We start from the raw sequence: 15969 nt of genomic DNA, 5'->3' as shown, positions 1-15969 counted from the left end.
AGTGGAAACCGAAACCGAGTATAAAGTAGTTCAATGGGGGAAAACAGTTTTTAAGCGTTTTTCGGCGCCGAGTGGAGTTGGAAGGCGCATATGTTAAATATTTGCGGATAAGGTCTTAAATCTTTGTACAAATGGTGATATTCGCCAAATTCATCTTATTTACTATGTTTCGATGTTTTCCATACTTTTTTTAATATTTAACACAGAGCTGCAAAATATTCTTTATCTGAGGAACCCATTTCTTCTCATATCACTTACATAAGCACAAATAAAATTAACAGATTGAAAAGCAAATATGTACCAGTATAATAGCAAAGTACGCGTGGAATTCAGTGCTGAATCTCGCATCTACTCTGTGGTACCTAAAATCGGCTTGGCTAATGATTTGGAACATTTATGTATGTTCTTTCAATGTATTGGAGTTTCAGGGATTCGCGACTTTCTGGAACACAGTGTTCCTTTATTATAATTATGTATTATTATAATAACTGTAAATATGTATATGTTATATATTTAAGTTTTTATTAGTATTACGGTAATATTCAAATTTCCCTTAGGGTAGCCTGTGACAGCTATTCTTTCTATTAGAAAGATACCAAAAGAGAATGAAAAAATATAATTAATAATTGTGAATACCTTTAAAGTCAAATTGATACTTCTAAATGTGATAGCTTTAGTGCTCTTGACGCAATCCTTCTTCTAAATTTTAAAAAAATTCTTAAACATAGTAAAACAATATTAAAATTAAATTTAACGTAAATCAGTTAGAATGAATTTTCGCTAGCACAGTTGCGATACTTTTTCGGATTCTCAATTTTGGCAATGATGCCAGATTTGCTATTTCGAACTGGTTGCATCATGCATACTTCGCAGTTTACATTATCGAAAACGCCCAACAATGTATATATAATATAAATATTATATAATATATTAACATATTATATAATATATTATTTAGGAAAAATATTAATAGAAAATGGGTTAAAATAACTACTTTATTTATAATTTTAAACAATTTTAATCAGTTATTATGTACAAATCCATAGAAAATTTGTCCCAAAACAGGCGGAGGCAAGCTACAATTTGAAAACAGTAAAAATAAAATTAACGTACTGTAGGAAGTGTGTCGAACACAGAGTCGATACAATTTTCGCACATCAGTTTTGGCATCAACATTTTTGTCATCGTACATAATATAAACAAAAGTAATGTCCGTTTAAGTAATTATTCGCCTTTCGTGAACAATAATAGCATTGAATGTTTGAATTTTGGCTAAACGAGTTAAGCCGTCCTAACAAAACAACACCATACAAGGCTACATACGGACGCACAACATTCACTTCATCAACACACCATACGTCCACACAAATTTACTGCACCACGCTACCCACATTACACTTGCACACCACACAGGATCACAACACACCTCACCATAAGAATATGGATAAAATGAGTTGTCATCTTGATCTTCGTTTCGAGACCGCAAACGCAGCATCACGCACATTCGTTCGACGGGCGACATTCCCCGATATTTCCATTTTTATATATTGTGATACATTTATTTTCATACATTGCGCTGCCCTCAATATATATTGTGACGAACACGGATGATAAAACGAAATCGAATCGAGGATAAATTGCTAGAAGCAAATAGACAGCGAACTCGTAGTTGCCAGAATGTTCTAGAGATGAAGTTTTGTTAATGATCTACTATATATGGACTGCTAGACTGTGCATCATAGACAGTTCTAGTTAGGGTGTTGTCGTGTTCAGAACAATGGTGACATAAGTAAGAAGTTGTTAGCTCGTATAACGAGCAATAAGTGTTAAATTGTTGGAATTAGAAATAAAGATTAGTGTATAGCCATTATTGGGACTTTTATTCAACAATCAAATCAAGAGTTATAGGTAGACGATTCATCGAGAAATCCGTTACAATTGGTGTCCGAAGTGGGACTAAATTTCCAAAGAGATAATTGTTTTAAAATGTCAAAGTTTAACGATTTAAAGATTCCACAACTGAAAAAGTAGCTAGAAAACGTGGTTTAGCAACAAATGGAGTAAAGTCCGAATTACAATCACGGTTAGACGGAAAAGATCCGGATGCACGTATATCGTAGACGTCAACTCAAATATCGACACTGTTTAAAGAGCAGAATGCACGTATGACCCAACAAATAGCAGAGGTGTCATCACAAATGTTGGCACAGCAATCCCAAATGTTCTCGTTAGAAACGCGGTTGTGAACGCAGCTGGAAGTGCAGTTCGCAGCGCAAGATTTACGTATATCACAGATGTTATCCCCGCAGTTGAAAGAGCGGTTGACAGTGAAAGATTCGCGCATATCAGCACCAGTGTCCTTACAGTGAGAAGAGCAGGAAGCGTGTATACCAGTACAGGTGGAAGAGCAAGATAAAATTAAAGCTGAAACGGATGACTCCTTGCTAAAAGATCCAGAATCGCAAGGTGTAATGCATGAAGTGGAGAGGAACAAATGCACAACGAGTGGAGAAATAACTACAGAAAGACCATTCGCACAAGCATATTGGCCAGAGCGGAGCAGTTTAAAGTTGGTGTGTGGCTGCTTGCATCGATATAGAAAAGCGAAAATGGGCAAACCTTCCGAGTACTTCTGGTTGTTCCAAGGGTTAGAATTCCTGAATTCCTTAACGTGCAGTACAAAGATCCAAGATGAGGGCATTTAAGAAACACGAAAACCTTGGAAAAATTGAAGCATAGGTTTTATTGAACTAGTTGTCGTTGTAATTTGTGAAATACCAAGCGTATTACCTAGGATTAGAACTGGAATTTGACAGTAATAAATAATGCAAATATATTTTGCACATCTGAGGATATTGATATATAATTTACATTATTAAAGGTCACATTTTGAATTATGTCGATAAAGACTAATTGTTTTAACCTAATTCCATTGAAGTCTTTTATTTATTTTGTAATTGTTGTATAAGGTGATCGATAATATAGATTAGAGCAAATCAAAACGTATAAGACAACGAAAAGTTATCGATTGTTCACCTTCATCATTTTTTCAGGCCGATTCACATTTAATAGTTTTTGTTTAAATGAGCTAAGTCTCAGTAATGCAACACACCACACCTGAAAACACTCACAGGTTCTCCCCACATACAACGCACCACACCACACTCAACATTTGAGAACACTACACGTGATAACACCATACACGAACATAACAAGAAGGATTCACCGCCCGCACGGCTTTCGCTTAAACGTATCAGATTGAACAGCTGGAACGAATGCTGCAACTTTATACGTCAGTCATCGCGATCACGCAACACGATTGTTTCGCAAACGTAATTTTTATAAATATTATATAATATATTAACATATTATATAATACATTATTTAGGAAAAATATTAATAGAAAATGGGTAAAAGTAACTACTTTATTTATAATTTTAAACAATTTTAATCAGTTATTATGTACAAATCCATAGAAAGGTAAAAAATTTGTCCCAAAACAGGCGGAGGCAAGCCAAAATTTGGAAACAGTAAAAATAAAATTAACGTACTGTAGGAAGTATGTCGAACAATTTTCACACATCAGTTTTGGCATCAACATTTTTGTCATCGTACATAATATAAACAAAAGTAATGTCCGTTTAAGTAATTATTCGACTTTCGTGAACAATAATAGCATTGAATTGTTTGAGTTTTGGCTAAACGAGTTAAGCCGTCCTAACAAAACAACACCATACAAGGCTACATACGGACGCACAACATTCACTTCATCAACACACCATACGTCCACACAAATTTACTGCACCACGCTACCCACATTACACTTGCACACCACACAGGATCACAACACACCTCACCATAAGAATATGGATAAAATGAGTTGTCATCTTGATCTTCGTTTCGAGACCGCAAACGCAGCATCACGCACATTCGTTCGACGGGCGACATTCCCCGCTATTTCCATTTTTATATATTGTGGTACATTTATTTTCATACATTGCGCTGCCCTCTATATATATTGTGACGAACACGGATGATAGAACAAAATCGAATCGAAGCATAGACAGTTCTAGTTAGAGTGTTGTCGTGTTCAGAACAATGGTGACATAAGTAAGAAGTTGTAAGCTCGTATAACGAGCAATAAGTGTTAAGTTGTTGGAATTAGAAATAAAGATTAGTGTATAGCCATTATTGGGACTTTTATTCAACGATCAAATCAAGAGTTATAGGTAGACGAATTATCGAGAAATCCGTTACAAGTGGTGTCCGAAGTGGGACTAAATTTCTAAAGAGAGAATTGTTTTAAAATGTCAAAGTTTAACGATTTAAAGATTCCACAACTGAAAAAGTAGCTAGAAAACGTGGTTTAGTAACAAATGGAGTAAAGTCCGAATTACAATCACGGTTAGACGGGAAAGATCCGGATGCACGTATATCGTAGATGTCAACTCAAATGTCGACACTGTTTAAAGAGCAGAATGCACGTATGACCCAACAAATAGCAGAGGTATCATCAAAAATGTTGGCACAGCAATCCCAAATGTTCTCGTTAGAAACGCGGTTGTGAACGCAGCTGGAAGTGCAGTTCGCAGCGCAAGATTTACGTATATCACAGATGTTATCCCCGCAGTTGAAAGAGCGGTTGACAGTGAAAGATTCACGCCTCGATCCTCACCGCCTTCTATTTTCGGTCCGAAAATTTATAGCGTCTTCTAAACATCAATTTAATCTATTAATAAATAATTTAAAGTTTGTAAACTCCCCACCAATTATAAATGAAATTAGTTTATTTATACCCATTACATAGACATTTTTATTTACGATGTTTTGTGCAAGTGTCTAAATTATTCATGGTCCCTCGAGCCTTAACGAAAGGTACCAAAAACGAAGTGCGTGTCAACCACATCTAAATTTTCAAACATGTTAAACAAACAAAAATTCACAAACCTAAGCACAAAACATAAATAACAACAGAGGACGCGAAATTTTAAACAAAAACCAACAATACAACATACCTGTTGACATATTTATACATACGGCATAGAATCTATGCCTATGCTTATAGTATGTTTACATATAACACGATTATCTCCATTTACGAGTTTATCTCGATAATCTGTAATTAAGACACGAGATTTACCATACACAATGCTCTTTTCAATCAGAGATAAATTTCAATCTCCGATTATACAACTAGATTTGCGGTGTTCTTCCTAGTTTTATCGATAACTTTTACGAAGAGAGGAGAAATGTCAAATGACAAAGTAATCAAAAATGGCCGACAACGAGGGAAAGAGGTTTGTAAATAAATTTTTAATAACACAATAATTTAAAACATACATAAATTTGTTATTGTATCGGAAAATAGAGGTCAAAGTGGAACAGGGAAGAAGTTGAACTTCTCCGCAGCTTCGTGGCGTTAAATGCAATTTCCATGTGCTTAAAGATATGTCGGTAGAATTGGCTACAAGAGGATATGTTTATTCCGCCAATGAAATTCGAATAAAGATACACAATTTTTATAAACTAATTTATTACAATTCACGAACTTGTAGAAGAATTTGAAGCATCGTTTAATAGTTCTTCTCTGATTGGATTCGATTCACAGGAAGAATTACCGCTTTCAAAGATTGCAGACGAGCAAAGCAAAATAAAAAAAAACAAATGTAAATGTGAACATTCAAAATGAGTTTTTGGAGGAATTCCGGGCGGAAAGTAGGAGAATAGCGACAGAAATTGAAGCAATTAAAGAGGATGGCAGGGAGGCTCTGCAAATTGAAAGAGAGAGAAGTGCCATCCTCGAAAAATTTATGGAAGCCTTTAAGCAAAGCATATAATCACGAATTTCATTTGCGGGATATACATTTATATCTTTAAAAACATACGATTTGCGATTAACGCCAACGAAGCTGCAGCAATTTCTCTTCTCTCTTGTCCAGGAGAAGTTCAACTTCTTTATTATAAAGTAAGAAATTTAATATTTAAATTTTAAGTACAATATTTTGTTTTGTTAATGAATTCATTTTATTTCGTTGTTTCCTATCCTTCTAAACCTTGCTTTCAGATGGCCAAATGCGTTCTCCACAACCCTTCGAGATTTAGGTAGGCAAATGTTTTTTAACTCATTACACAAAATTGTGAATGATTCCCTACTCATCCTAAAGCTTTCCTTGAAAAATTGGTCACTATTGCAACAACGTCGAGCTCCCAAATATTATCATATCTTTCCTACAGTTCAACATCAAGCGGGTAACTTGTTTTGGAAATTAAAAAAAAAAGTAATGTAATTGCTTACGTGTTTCCACAAACGTTTCGGTTTATTATTATTTAATACAAAAGGCAATAGCGCATTTTGCATGTGCATACCTACAAGTATATAATTTTTTTTTCAGTCTGAGTTGTCGTCTTTTTCGTTGTTTTTATCACCTTAAACTAATCGACGAGTTGAAATCCGGGTGACTGTCTGTCCGTCCGTCTGTGCAAGCTGTAACTTGAGTAAAAATTGAGATATCTTTATGAAACTTGGTACACATGTTTCTTGGTACCGTAATACGGTTGGTATTGCAGATGGACGTAATCGGACCACTGCCACGCCAACAAAACGCCATAAATCAAAAAAAAAATTGCCTTAACTAAGCTCCACAACAAGATACAAGACTCTTATTTAGTACACAGGATCACCAGGAGCTGGATAACGGAACTGTTAAAAACTACTAAAAGCGCGATAAATCAAGCACTTAACAAGCCAGAGACATTAAATTTTATCTCTGAGATGGTATAAGATTATTTTTACACTTTTAGGTGAAAACCCATATCTTGGGATCTACTTAACCGATTTCAACCAAATTCGGTACATAATTTTCTTCTCATGTTTTTATGTTATAATACGAAAATCGGATTACAACCACGCCTATTTCCCATATAATATCATTTTAAACTCCATCTGATTTTTTCACTTTCCAGTGTGCAAATCAAGCAACAATGATTATATCGGCGTAAAACTTTGCATGAATAATACGTTTAAAATATGCCACCTTGTGACCAAAAATTATCTAAATTGAACCAAAACTGTTCAAGCCCCTAGGTACTGAATATGTGAGCCCCAATGCCTATAGTTGACTTTTCACCGATAATATCGGTCAACATAGAATTGCCGTCCTGTTGAGCCAGAAAGAAATCTAAAAGGAGTATACCATTTGACTTTGCGAGTGTAGAAAATGTTCGGTTACATCCGAACTTAGCCCTTCCTTACTTGTTTTCATATGTAAACGTAGTTTCATATACCCTACATACACTGGGTCAATTATACTTTGCAAATTTACAAAATTATATAAAAAGTTGTAAAATTACAAAAAAAAAAAAAATTATAACAAACGTTGCAGTAAAATTAACAAAAAAAAAATATAGTTTATTAAAAACAAAAATATAAAAAGCGCATTTAAGCAAAACTTATTAATTTGAACAGGATGCGTTCATACATATTAAAACATATACAATTGTAGTTGTACATCTTTTCAAAGTCCACATTGGCAGGATTACATACATACGCACAAACAATTCATGCATACTTATGTAAAAAGTGTATTGATCTCTTTAACGAGCTCTCAATTGCACGAGCACATAAATATATACATTCAAGTCTACTCTACTATACTCTCAATCTGATACATTGACGCACCTAGACTTACAAAAAGCAAAGGTCGCATTTATCGCATCTACAATATATAATATAAACGCTCCTTATATGGGTGGTTTATGGGAATAAGTTGTAAAAGTTTCAAATCCAACGTCAAAAGGGTAGCTTACAAATCTAACTATTACGAATTTACCATATTACTAACTCGAAATGAAGCCGTTCTCGATTCGCGGCCAAACATTGTACTCTCGCAAGATCCGTCTGATTTCACAGCCCTAATCTCAGGGTATGTTTCTAAGGGAACATTTTATACTCTCGCGTAGCCAAATGGCATACTCGTTTGAGATTTCTTTATATATAATATTTTAATAATTAGAAGTAGGAACTGTTGCCTCAGTTATTTACATTCACAGTGAGATTAATTTGAACAATTTGTAAATCGTTCTTGTGTTTTGTTGTATACGCTTATAATTGATTTTATATAGAATGAAGAATTACAACTGTATTGAGGAGTATGAAAAGAAATCGCTTTTTGACAATGAATGGCATTTTTTATTTATTTAATAAATTTTATTTATTTTTAAAATAATTAACCTTAACAAAATTATATTTTTATATTAATTTGTATATAATACTTACAATATTAAACATTAATTTTTATAGAGCTTCTTATATAATGTCTTATATAATAACAAATTATACATATAGCTTAAATATTCTTAATTAGATTATTTACATATTTTTCTTAAAATTGTCTTAAAAACTATTGTCAAAATTGCTATACCATTCTAATTCGATTATATATGAAAAAAAATATGAAGAACTGTTGCAATAAGTCTGAAAACTTTAGTTCGAAGTAGAGATACAAATACTGTTATGATAGCTGTGTGCTGTCTCAAAAGTAATTGCATTAACATGGGAAAGATCCATGTTTGAAAAAGCCCAATCAACTTGGGCAGGTGTAGTTAAATATTCTACACCAAGCAGGGAACTAAAGTTTTTTTCTTGGAGCAGATTTCCTATTGTAGTCCCTGCAGACATTAAACAAATGTTAAAATCTCCAAAAATTAGCACATTTTGATTGAATAACTCAGGGTGCGTTCGAGATGGCAATCACGACAGCAGTGTTGCAAATTTGTCAAAGTATCACGTTCTGCGTGAATTTTTGGCAACACTTGCAACACCATCACGTTCTACTGTCAATTTTTGCTAATAATCGGCAACACTAAATATTTGTCTTCACATCAGCAGAGTGTCAGCAAATATGCCACACAGCAGCTGTACTTCTGCAATTATTACGTAGATCGAACGCACCCAGACTTCTTGAAGTTCTACAATTGAATGTCCGACAGAGTAAGCTGAATTTCTATATAGAACCAAAATATTAATATTGAAACATTTAAAGAAAACCGCTCCTAAAACTTTGCACAGAACATAAAATATCTGAAGATAGCATCAAAAAGTCGCTTTTTTATAATTAATGGGAGCCTGAAGACTCTGAACATTATGGAATAAAATTTGATGTCATGATGGTCGGGAAATATATATAAAATTGAAACTTGTTGTCAGAGCTTTATAGAATGTTCTCAGTTCCCTAAATACAGGATCCGATTCATAAAATTTCTAAAATAAAATTTCTTATGATGAACAGACCTTCTGCAGTAACAGCTCGACTTCAGACGAGATATGTTGCAGCTCTAGGAATTGTGGGTCGAGTATGAACTACAACTTTATTATATGTGGCACCCTTACTTTTATGAATGGTTATTCCCTCCGCCGGAACAACTGGAAACTGATTTCTTTCAATTAAAATTTGTTCATTTCTTTCAGATTGAAAAGATTTTAGAACTTTTTCAATTGATGTTCAAGAACTTTCTAGAGGATGAAGCATTTTTGATCGTGCTATCAGACCAACTAAAAATTTATTCCACAGAGAATTTGCATAAGTTGTCGAACTGCCCCATTAACCAAGCCATCACACGTGTTTTATTCACTGTAATCATATATTTGGCGGATGTTTTTAGTGTCAACTCATAGGGCAGTCCCTGCGTTTCAGAAGTTTTGAAAAGTTTAACTCTTTCCAAAATATTCTCATTTTCACTTATACCAATTCCTTTAACTGAGTCTTTTGCAGTTGAAAGGATGGCGGCATTGAAATTATTTGTCTCTTCACCAAAAATAAATGTATGGCATCATCGGGAACTTCTTCGAAATTAACTACTCGAGTTTCAATGAGTGATATGTCTTCATTTGTCATAGTACCAGATGCGATTGCAAAGTCTCATTATTTCTGTTAATTCAAAGTATTTAAATAACTCCTACAAAGGGAAACCAACAAAAGTGCTGTATGCATCATTGGGATTATGAGAGAATATCCATTTATCTCCAACAGGTGAGAGTTGTTTCAAATCACCAAACACGATGATCGGTATACTGAAGGGGCAGTCTGCTTTGAAAATTTGTTTTAATCTCGCATCAACAGAGCTAAACATAAGAGCACCTACCATCGATATTTCATCAATTATGATTAATTTTAAATCGATAAGTCTGGAATACAATGAATTAACTGTGTCATTGCTAAGTGGCCTCAGCTCTCTATTAAATTGATTAACAGGTAAAGAGAATGTTGAATGAACCACCTATTCCGAATGCTGCTTTACCCGTAGGTGCGCAAAGAAGAACTTTTAAGGAACTTGGATTGGATCCAGGTGTAGAATTGTAACGATGCTTAAGTGCTTGATATATTGCAGATATCAAACTACTCTTTCGTACACCTGCACCGCCGCCAATGAACTCATAAAATGGGCGATTTGTTTTTAGCTGGTGCGTCAAATGTGTCAAATAGGTTCTTTGCTTAGTATTTAGACTTTGAATTAAAAATAATAATTCCTCAACTGGAATTAAAGGGGGTAGTTTAATAAGTCTAATATTGTAATCAGATTCAGTGCCATTATCTGGTGAATCTTCACCATGCAAGTCCAGCAAATTTATATTTGGGTTTATTTCTGGAAGTGCCAACACTCTGAACTCATTTTCCACTATAGGTAGTTCATTTTGATCACCTTTCTCTAAGTCTATTTCATTATAAAGACTTTTTGAAACATTTTTAAGTTCTCTTTGCTCAAAAACATCATATTTTATTTGATTTTCCTCAATTAGAATACGATGTGTTATGCAAGTTTGCTCATTATCGTTTACAATGAGACCTTGCTGTTCATTCCACCATGGATAGTAAAGCATTGCCGTTTCGAGGAAATACTCAACTCTGGCCAAATCTGGGTTAAACCTTCTATACCGAATAATACAAAGTTTGGTACGTTTTTTCACAAAACCGCTACCGTCTTTAAGAGGCATGACAACCCCGCTTTTTGGTAAATTATCGTTTTCCCTCTCTTCTTCTTCATGATCACTGTCTTGTGCTGTTCTACTAGATTTAACATATTTATACAATTTATACATAGATGCAAAATCAGCTAAACAAAGAGTTTCTAACTGATCGGATCTTTGAACAGAACGGTCTAAAATACCGGCTACGAATATTTCAGTCGAACCTGAAGGAAGGTTCTGAAGTTCTGCTCTAGGTTTCACCATTCGAACGCGTTCTTCAGGTCGAGAGCTATTTATAAATATTTCTGCATTACTTGCTTCCGAAAGATTGAGCCCAATGCAGCAATATACTGCTTCTTGTGCAGATATTTCTGTGCCTGATATAAATTTGTGACCTATATGTTTAAGTTTTTGCTTAACAGTATAATTTCCAGCATTTACCTCTGATATAGCTTCATTTAAGAGCCTAGAAACTCCCCTGTTAGACTTGTTAATATAATTAATTATATATGAACAGCAAGCATATGCATCCAGTATATATTGGATATCCATATTTGCTCTATAGAGTTCCAAAATCAGAGGATTATACGCGTTTATAAAACGATGCTGCAATTTAAGAAAAATGTTGGGTTTTGTTAATCTTGATCTAAGGGCTAACCAGTAGTCATCAAAAGACATATTTATTCTACTATCAGACAGGAAATGTTCAAAAATCTCTTAAATTAGAAATGTTTTCTGTAGTCATATTTGAATTTAAAAGGCTTTGAATTTTTAAAAAGTTTTCCTTGTGTCTTTCTGAGTTTTGACTTGTTTCTGCAAGAGGTAACAGTATTTGCGTTGAAGGCATTGGTGGATATGGTATACTAAAACGACAAAACTGTTGTCCTCTTATTTCCCTAGTACAAGACTGACTGTGGTTATGCTTTTGGTAACCCAAATAAGTTTATAAGTGGCTGACCGAACCAACTGTAGAAATATAATTGTCAATAAAACTAATGACATCAGGGAATGTCTGAGGATCTTGAAGGTTGATCCTGGGAGCATTATTAAGCCAATACATGCCATGTACATGGGGAGAACCTCTCTGTTGAAACTCCACTCTCCAGTAGAAATTTGTGACAAAATGCTCTCCAAAAATGCCGGCATTATCTTTAAAAAGCTTAAGAATTTGTCGATTGCGGTAGTCAAAATATCTAGCACAAGTAGCCGCGTCTGACCGAATTAAGCCATATCTATCTTGGGTTGTTAAACTGTTGGCTTCGTCTTCCGAAATATCTTTAGAATCAACAGTTTTAGAGAGGATAACCAAAAGCTCAACCCACTGAGGTTCTGCTTTTTGGCGAATTATAGCGATTGCCTTTTTCTTCTCAGCTTCCCAGTGCGCAGGAGAGGATCTAACGCCTTTCAAAATCTTGTAACCATCATCGTGTTGAATCAAGTTTTGAACAAAGTTTTCGTTTAATAGATTTTAGGCTGTAACTTGGTTGCGGCCTGAAAACTTTCTAAGGCAAATGTATGTACTATTCTTAATTTGTAGCTGCTCAAATTTTATGTAATCATATAACAACTTTTTGGAATGTTCCAAATGACAACTCTTCTGAATTATTGTCTTGAATTATGTCAATTGGTCTTTGTCCTTCATCTGGCGCTATGACTAAACGGTTAGAGTCCAAGTTTTCTACAGGAATATTGTCCAAAAGGGTTTCTTGACCGACTGGGTTTAGCTCGGAAGGTAAAAGACCCCTGGGAATATTATTACCTGAAGGATTATCATGAGAAGTTTGTGCCGCACGAAACGATTGAACCAATTGGGAATACTCCGCAGATGCAACAAACGGAACTTCTCCTTGGTTATTAAATTCTGAAATCCAGTTCTCATTAATATGTATATTGTGCTCACGATACAGAGGGGTATTTACTAAGAATTGCAAAGCTTCCATAATCTTTGCGGGGCGTATGGTATCGATCATGTGATCATGATTGTACTCCAAACGCCTTCTTAAGTGAATTTGTATCACATAAGCCTCATCACAGGACCTTGGTAGAGATGTCACAATATTGTTAACAGAAATTGGTATATTAACAACAGCACCTTTAAGAGAACTCTGACCTTGATATCCTAACGGACGTATTGTCATAAAAGGCAATCTAGGCATTATGAGATGTTCTTCAATTGGGGTTAAATCTTTCAAAAAATCCGGTATTTCAGGAAAGTTTAGACCGTTAGCTAAAAATATTTTTGGAACGTTCTTTTTAACAATCGCAATTTTGCAAGTAGCACAAAAATAGTAATTTCCATTCTTGCAGCATTCGGGTGATCTTGCGCAATAGTTTCGAAATTTAATTTGCGAACGTGGTGTGAAAACCATAATCCGCCGCAGCAAATACATATTTCAGTAGGGCTCTTATATATATTTTGGAAATAAGTGTTTTTGAAATCTGTTGAATTTCCACTATAATCATTTTCTATAAAATTATTTTCTCTCGTTAATCGGATGCGTTGGGACTGTCTTTCGTTTTCAATTTGCCTATTGACCGGGTTATCTCTACGACGGCGAACTTGACTTTGTCTAAGACGTCTCTGATTCAAAATTTCTTCCCTCATACCCCCCCATACGAAGCTGTCGATGTTTTGTTTCTCTATCACGCTCCTCTCTCCTTATTTCAGGGCTTCTTCTTGCATGTTCTCTTTGCATTTGATCACGAGTGCGCTCTAAATTCCTATACTCAGGATTTCTTGCGCGAAATTCTCTATGATCCCTAGTGTTCCTACTTTGCTCATCATAACGTACCTCGAGATTTTACCGCCTGGTTCTATGTTGATTTGTATTGATAATTTGTTCGGACAGACGTACATCGGAATCTAATCTACGATTAACGTGACTTACAGTATCTTGTGACTGCTCACTATCTCTATATAAAGAGTTTGAAGACGACTTAGTAATACAGATTTTCAACTTAATTTAGGCATAATTAGTAAATAATAAATGGCTTAGTATATAAAATACTTATATAATTCTATCCGTCCGGGTCTGAAAAGTTGGATCCTGGGTGCTGCCCTCTTTCACTGTAATTGAATCCTTGCTATGACTTCTTTCCTGTTCGGTGTATAGATACTATCGTATACTGGTGCACATATGTATATGTGTTTGTTCGCCACTGTATATAATATGGTTATATTACATAGATACTCACTAACATAATAATACAGATTATTTAGTTATATTTATATTTTAGAAATAAGTAGTTTATTTCATTGTAATGAACAACTGAAATAATAGATCAAAGCATTTAAACCGATGAGGTCCACAAATAAATCTAAAAGGAGTATACCATTTGACTTTGCGAGTGTAGAAAATGTTCGGTTACATCCGAACTTAGCCCTTCCTTACTTGTTTTCATATGTAAACGTAGTTTCATATACCCTACATACACTGGGTCAATTATACTTTGCAAATTTACAAAATTATATAAAAAGTTGTAAAATTACAAAAAAAAAAAAAATTATAACAAACGTTGCAGTAAAATTAACAAAAAAAAAATATAGTTTATTAAAAACAAAAATATAAAAAGCGCATTTAAGCAAAACTTATTAATTTGAACAGGATGCGTTCATACATATTAAAACATATACAATTGTAGTTGTACATCTTTTCAAAGTCCACATTGGCAGGATTACATACATACGCACAAACAATTCATGCATACTTATGTAAAAAGTGTATTGATCTCTTTAACGAGCTCTCAATTGCACGAGCACATAAATATATACATTCAAGTCTACTCTACTATACTCTCAATCTGATACATTGACGCACCTAGACTTACAAAAAGCAAAGGTCGCATTTATCGCATCTACAATATATAATATAAACGCTCCTTATATGGGTGGTTTATGGGAATAAGTTGTAAAAGTTTCAAATCCAACGTCAAAAGGGTAGCTTACAAATCTAACTATTACGAATTTACCATATTACTAACTCGAAATGAAGCCGTTCTCGATTCGCGGCCAAACATTGTACTCTCGCAAGATCCGTCTGATTTCACAGCCCTAATCTCAGGGTATGTTTCTAAGGGAACATTTTATACTCTCGCGTAGCCAAATGGCATACTCGTTTGAGATTTCTTTATATATAATATTTTAATAATTAGAAGTAGGAACTGTTGCCTCAGTTATTTACATTCACAGTGAGATTAATTTGAACAATTTGTAAATCGTTCTTGTGTTTTGTTGTATACGCTTATAATTGATTTTATATAGAATGAAGAATTACAACTGTATTGAGGAGTATGAAAAGAAATCGCTTTTTGACAATGAATGGCATTTTTTATTTATTTAATAAATTTTATTTATTTTTAAAATAATTAACCTTAACAAAATTATATTTTTATATTAATTTGTATATAATACTTACAATATTAAACATTAATTTTTATAGAGCTTCTTATATAATGTCTTATATAATAACAAATTATACATATAGCTTAAATATTCTTAATTAGATTATTTACATATTTTTCTTAAAATTGTCTTAAAAACTATTGTCAAAATTGCTATACCATTCTAATTCGATTATATATGAAAAAAAATATGAAGAACTGTTGCAATAAGTCTGAAAACTTTAGTTCGAAGTAGAGATACAAATACTGTTATGATAGCTGTGTGCTGTCTCAAAAGTAATTGCATTAAATAATAGATCAAATATTGAAATAATAGATCAAAGCATTTAAACCGATGAGGTCCACAAATAAATCTAAAAGGAGTATACCATTTGACTTTGCGAGTGTAGAAAATGTTCGGTTACATCCGAACTTAGCCCTTCCTTACTTGTTTTCATATGTAAACGTAGTTTCATATACCCTACATACACTGGGTCAATTATACTTTGCAAATTTACAAAATTATATAAAAAGTTGTAAAATTACAAAAAAAAAAAAAATTATAACAAACGTTGCAGTAAAATTAACAAAAAAAAAATATAGTTTATTAAAAACAAAAATATAAA

General features: G+C 33.8%; 1 protein-coding gene across 1 annotated transcript; it reads left to right on the top strand.

The window, feature by feature from the left end:
• Positions 1 to 5448: 5448 nt before the first annotated feature.
• On the top strand, positions 5449 to 5837 carry LOC138857337 (uncharacterized). The gene is made up of 2 exons (XM_070109725.1): positions 5449 to 5551; positions 5662 to 5837. The coding sequence occupies exons 1-2, from the start codon at positions 5449 to 5451 to the stop codon at positions 5835 to 5837; spliced, it is 279 nt and encodes a 92-aa protein (XP_069965826.1).
• Positions 5838 to 15969: the final 10132 nt, after the last annotated feature.

This window comes from Bactrocera oleae, chromosome 5, assembly GCF_042242935.1.
Source record: "Bactrocera oleae isolate idBacOlea1 chromosome 5, idBacOlea1, whole genome shotgun sequence".
Classification (NCBI taxonomy): domain Eukaryota; kingdom Metazoa; phylum Arthropoda; class Insecta; order Diptera; family Tephritidae; genus Bactrocera; species Bactrocera oleae.
Note: the sequence above shows the minus strand (reverse complement) of the source record. Positions and strands in the feature narration are given on the sequence as shown.

Excerpts from the sequence above, each read along its gene's own strand:
- LOC138857337 (XM_070109725.1), top strand. The coding sequence starts at position 5,449 with ATGTCGGTAGAATTGGCTACAAGAGGATATGTTTATTCCGCCAATGAA. Across the intron at positions 5,552-5,661 it reads TTATTACAATTCACGAACTT|CAAATGTAAATGTGAACATT; the intron begins GTAGAAGAATTT and ends AATAAAAAAAAA.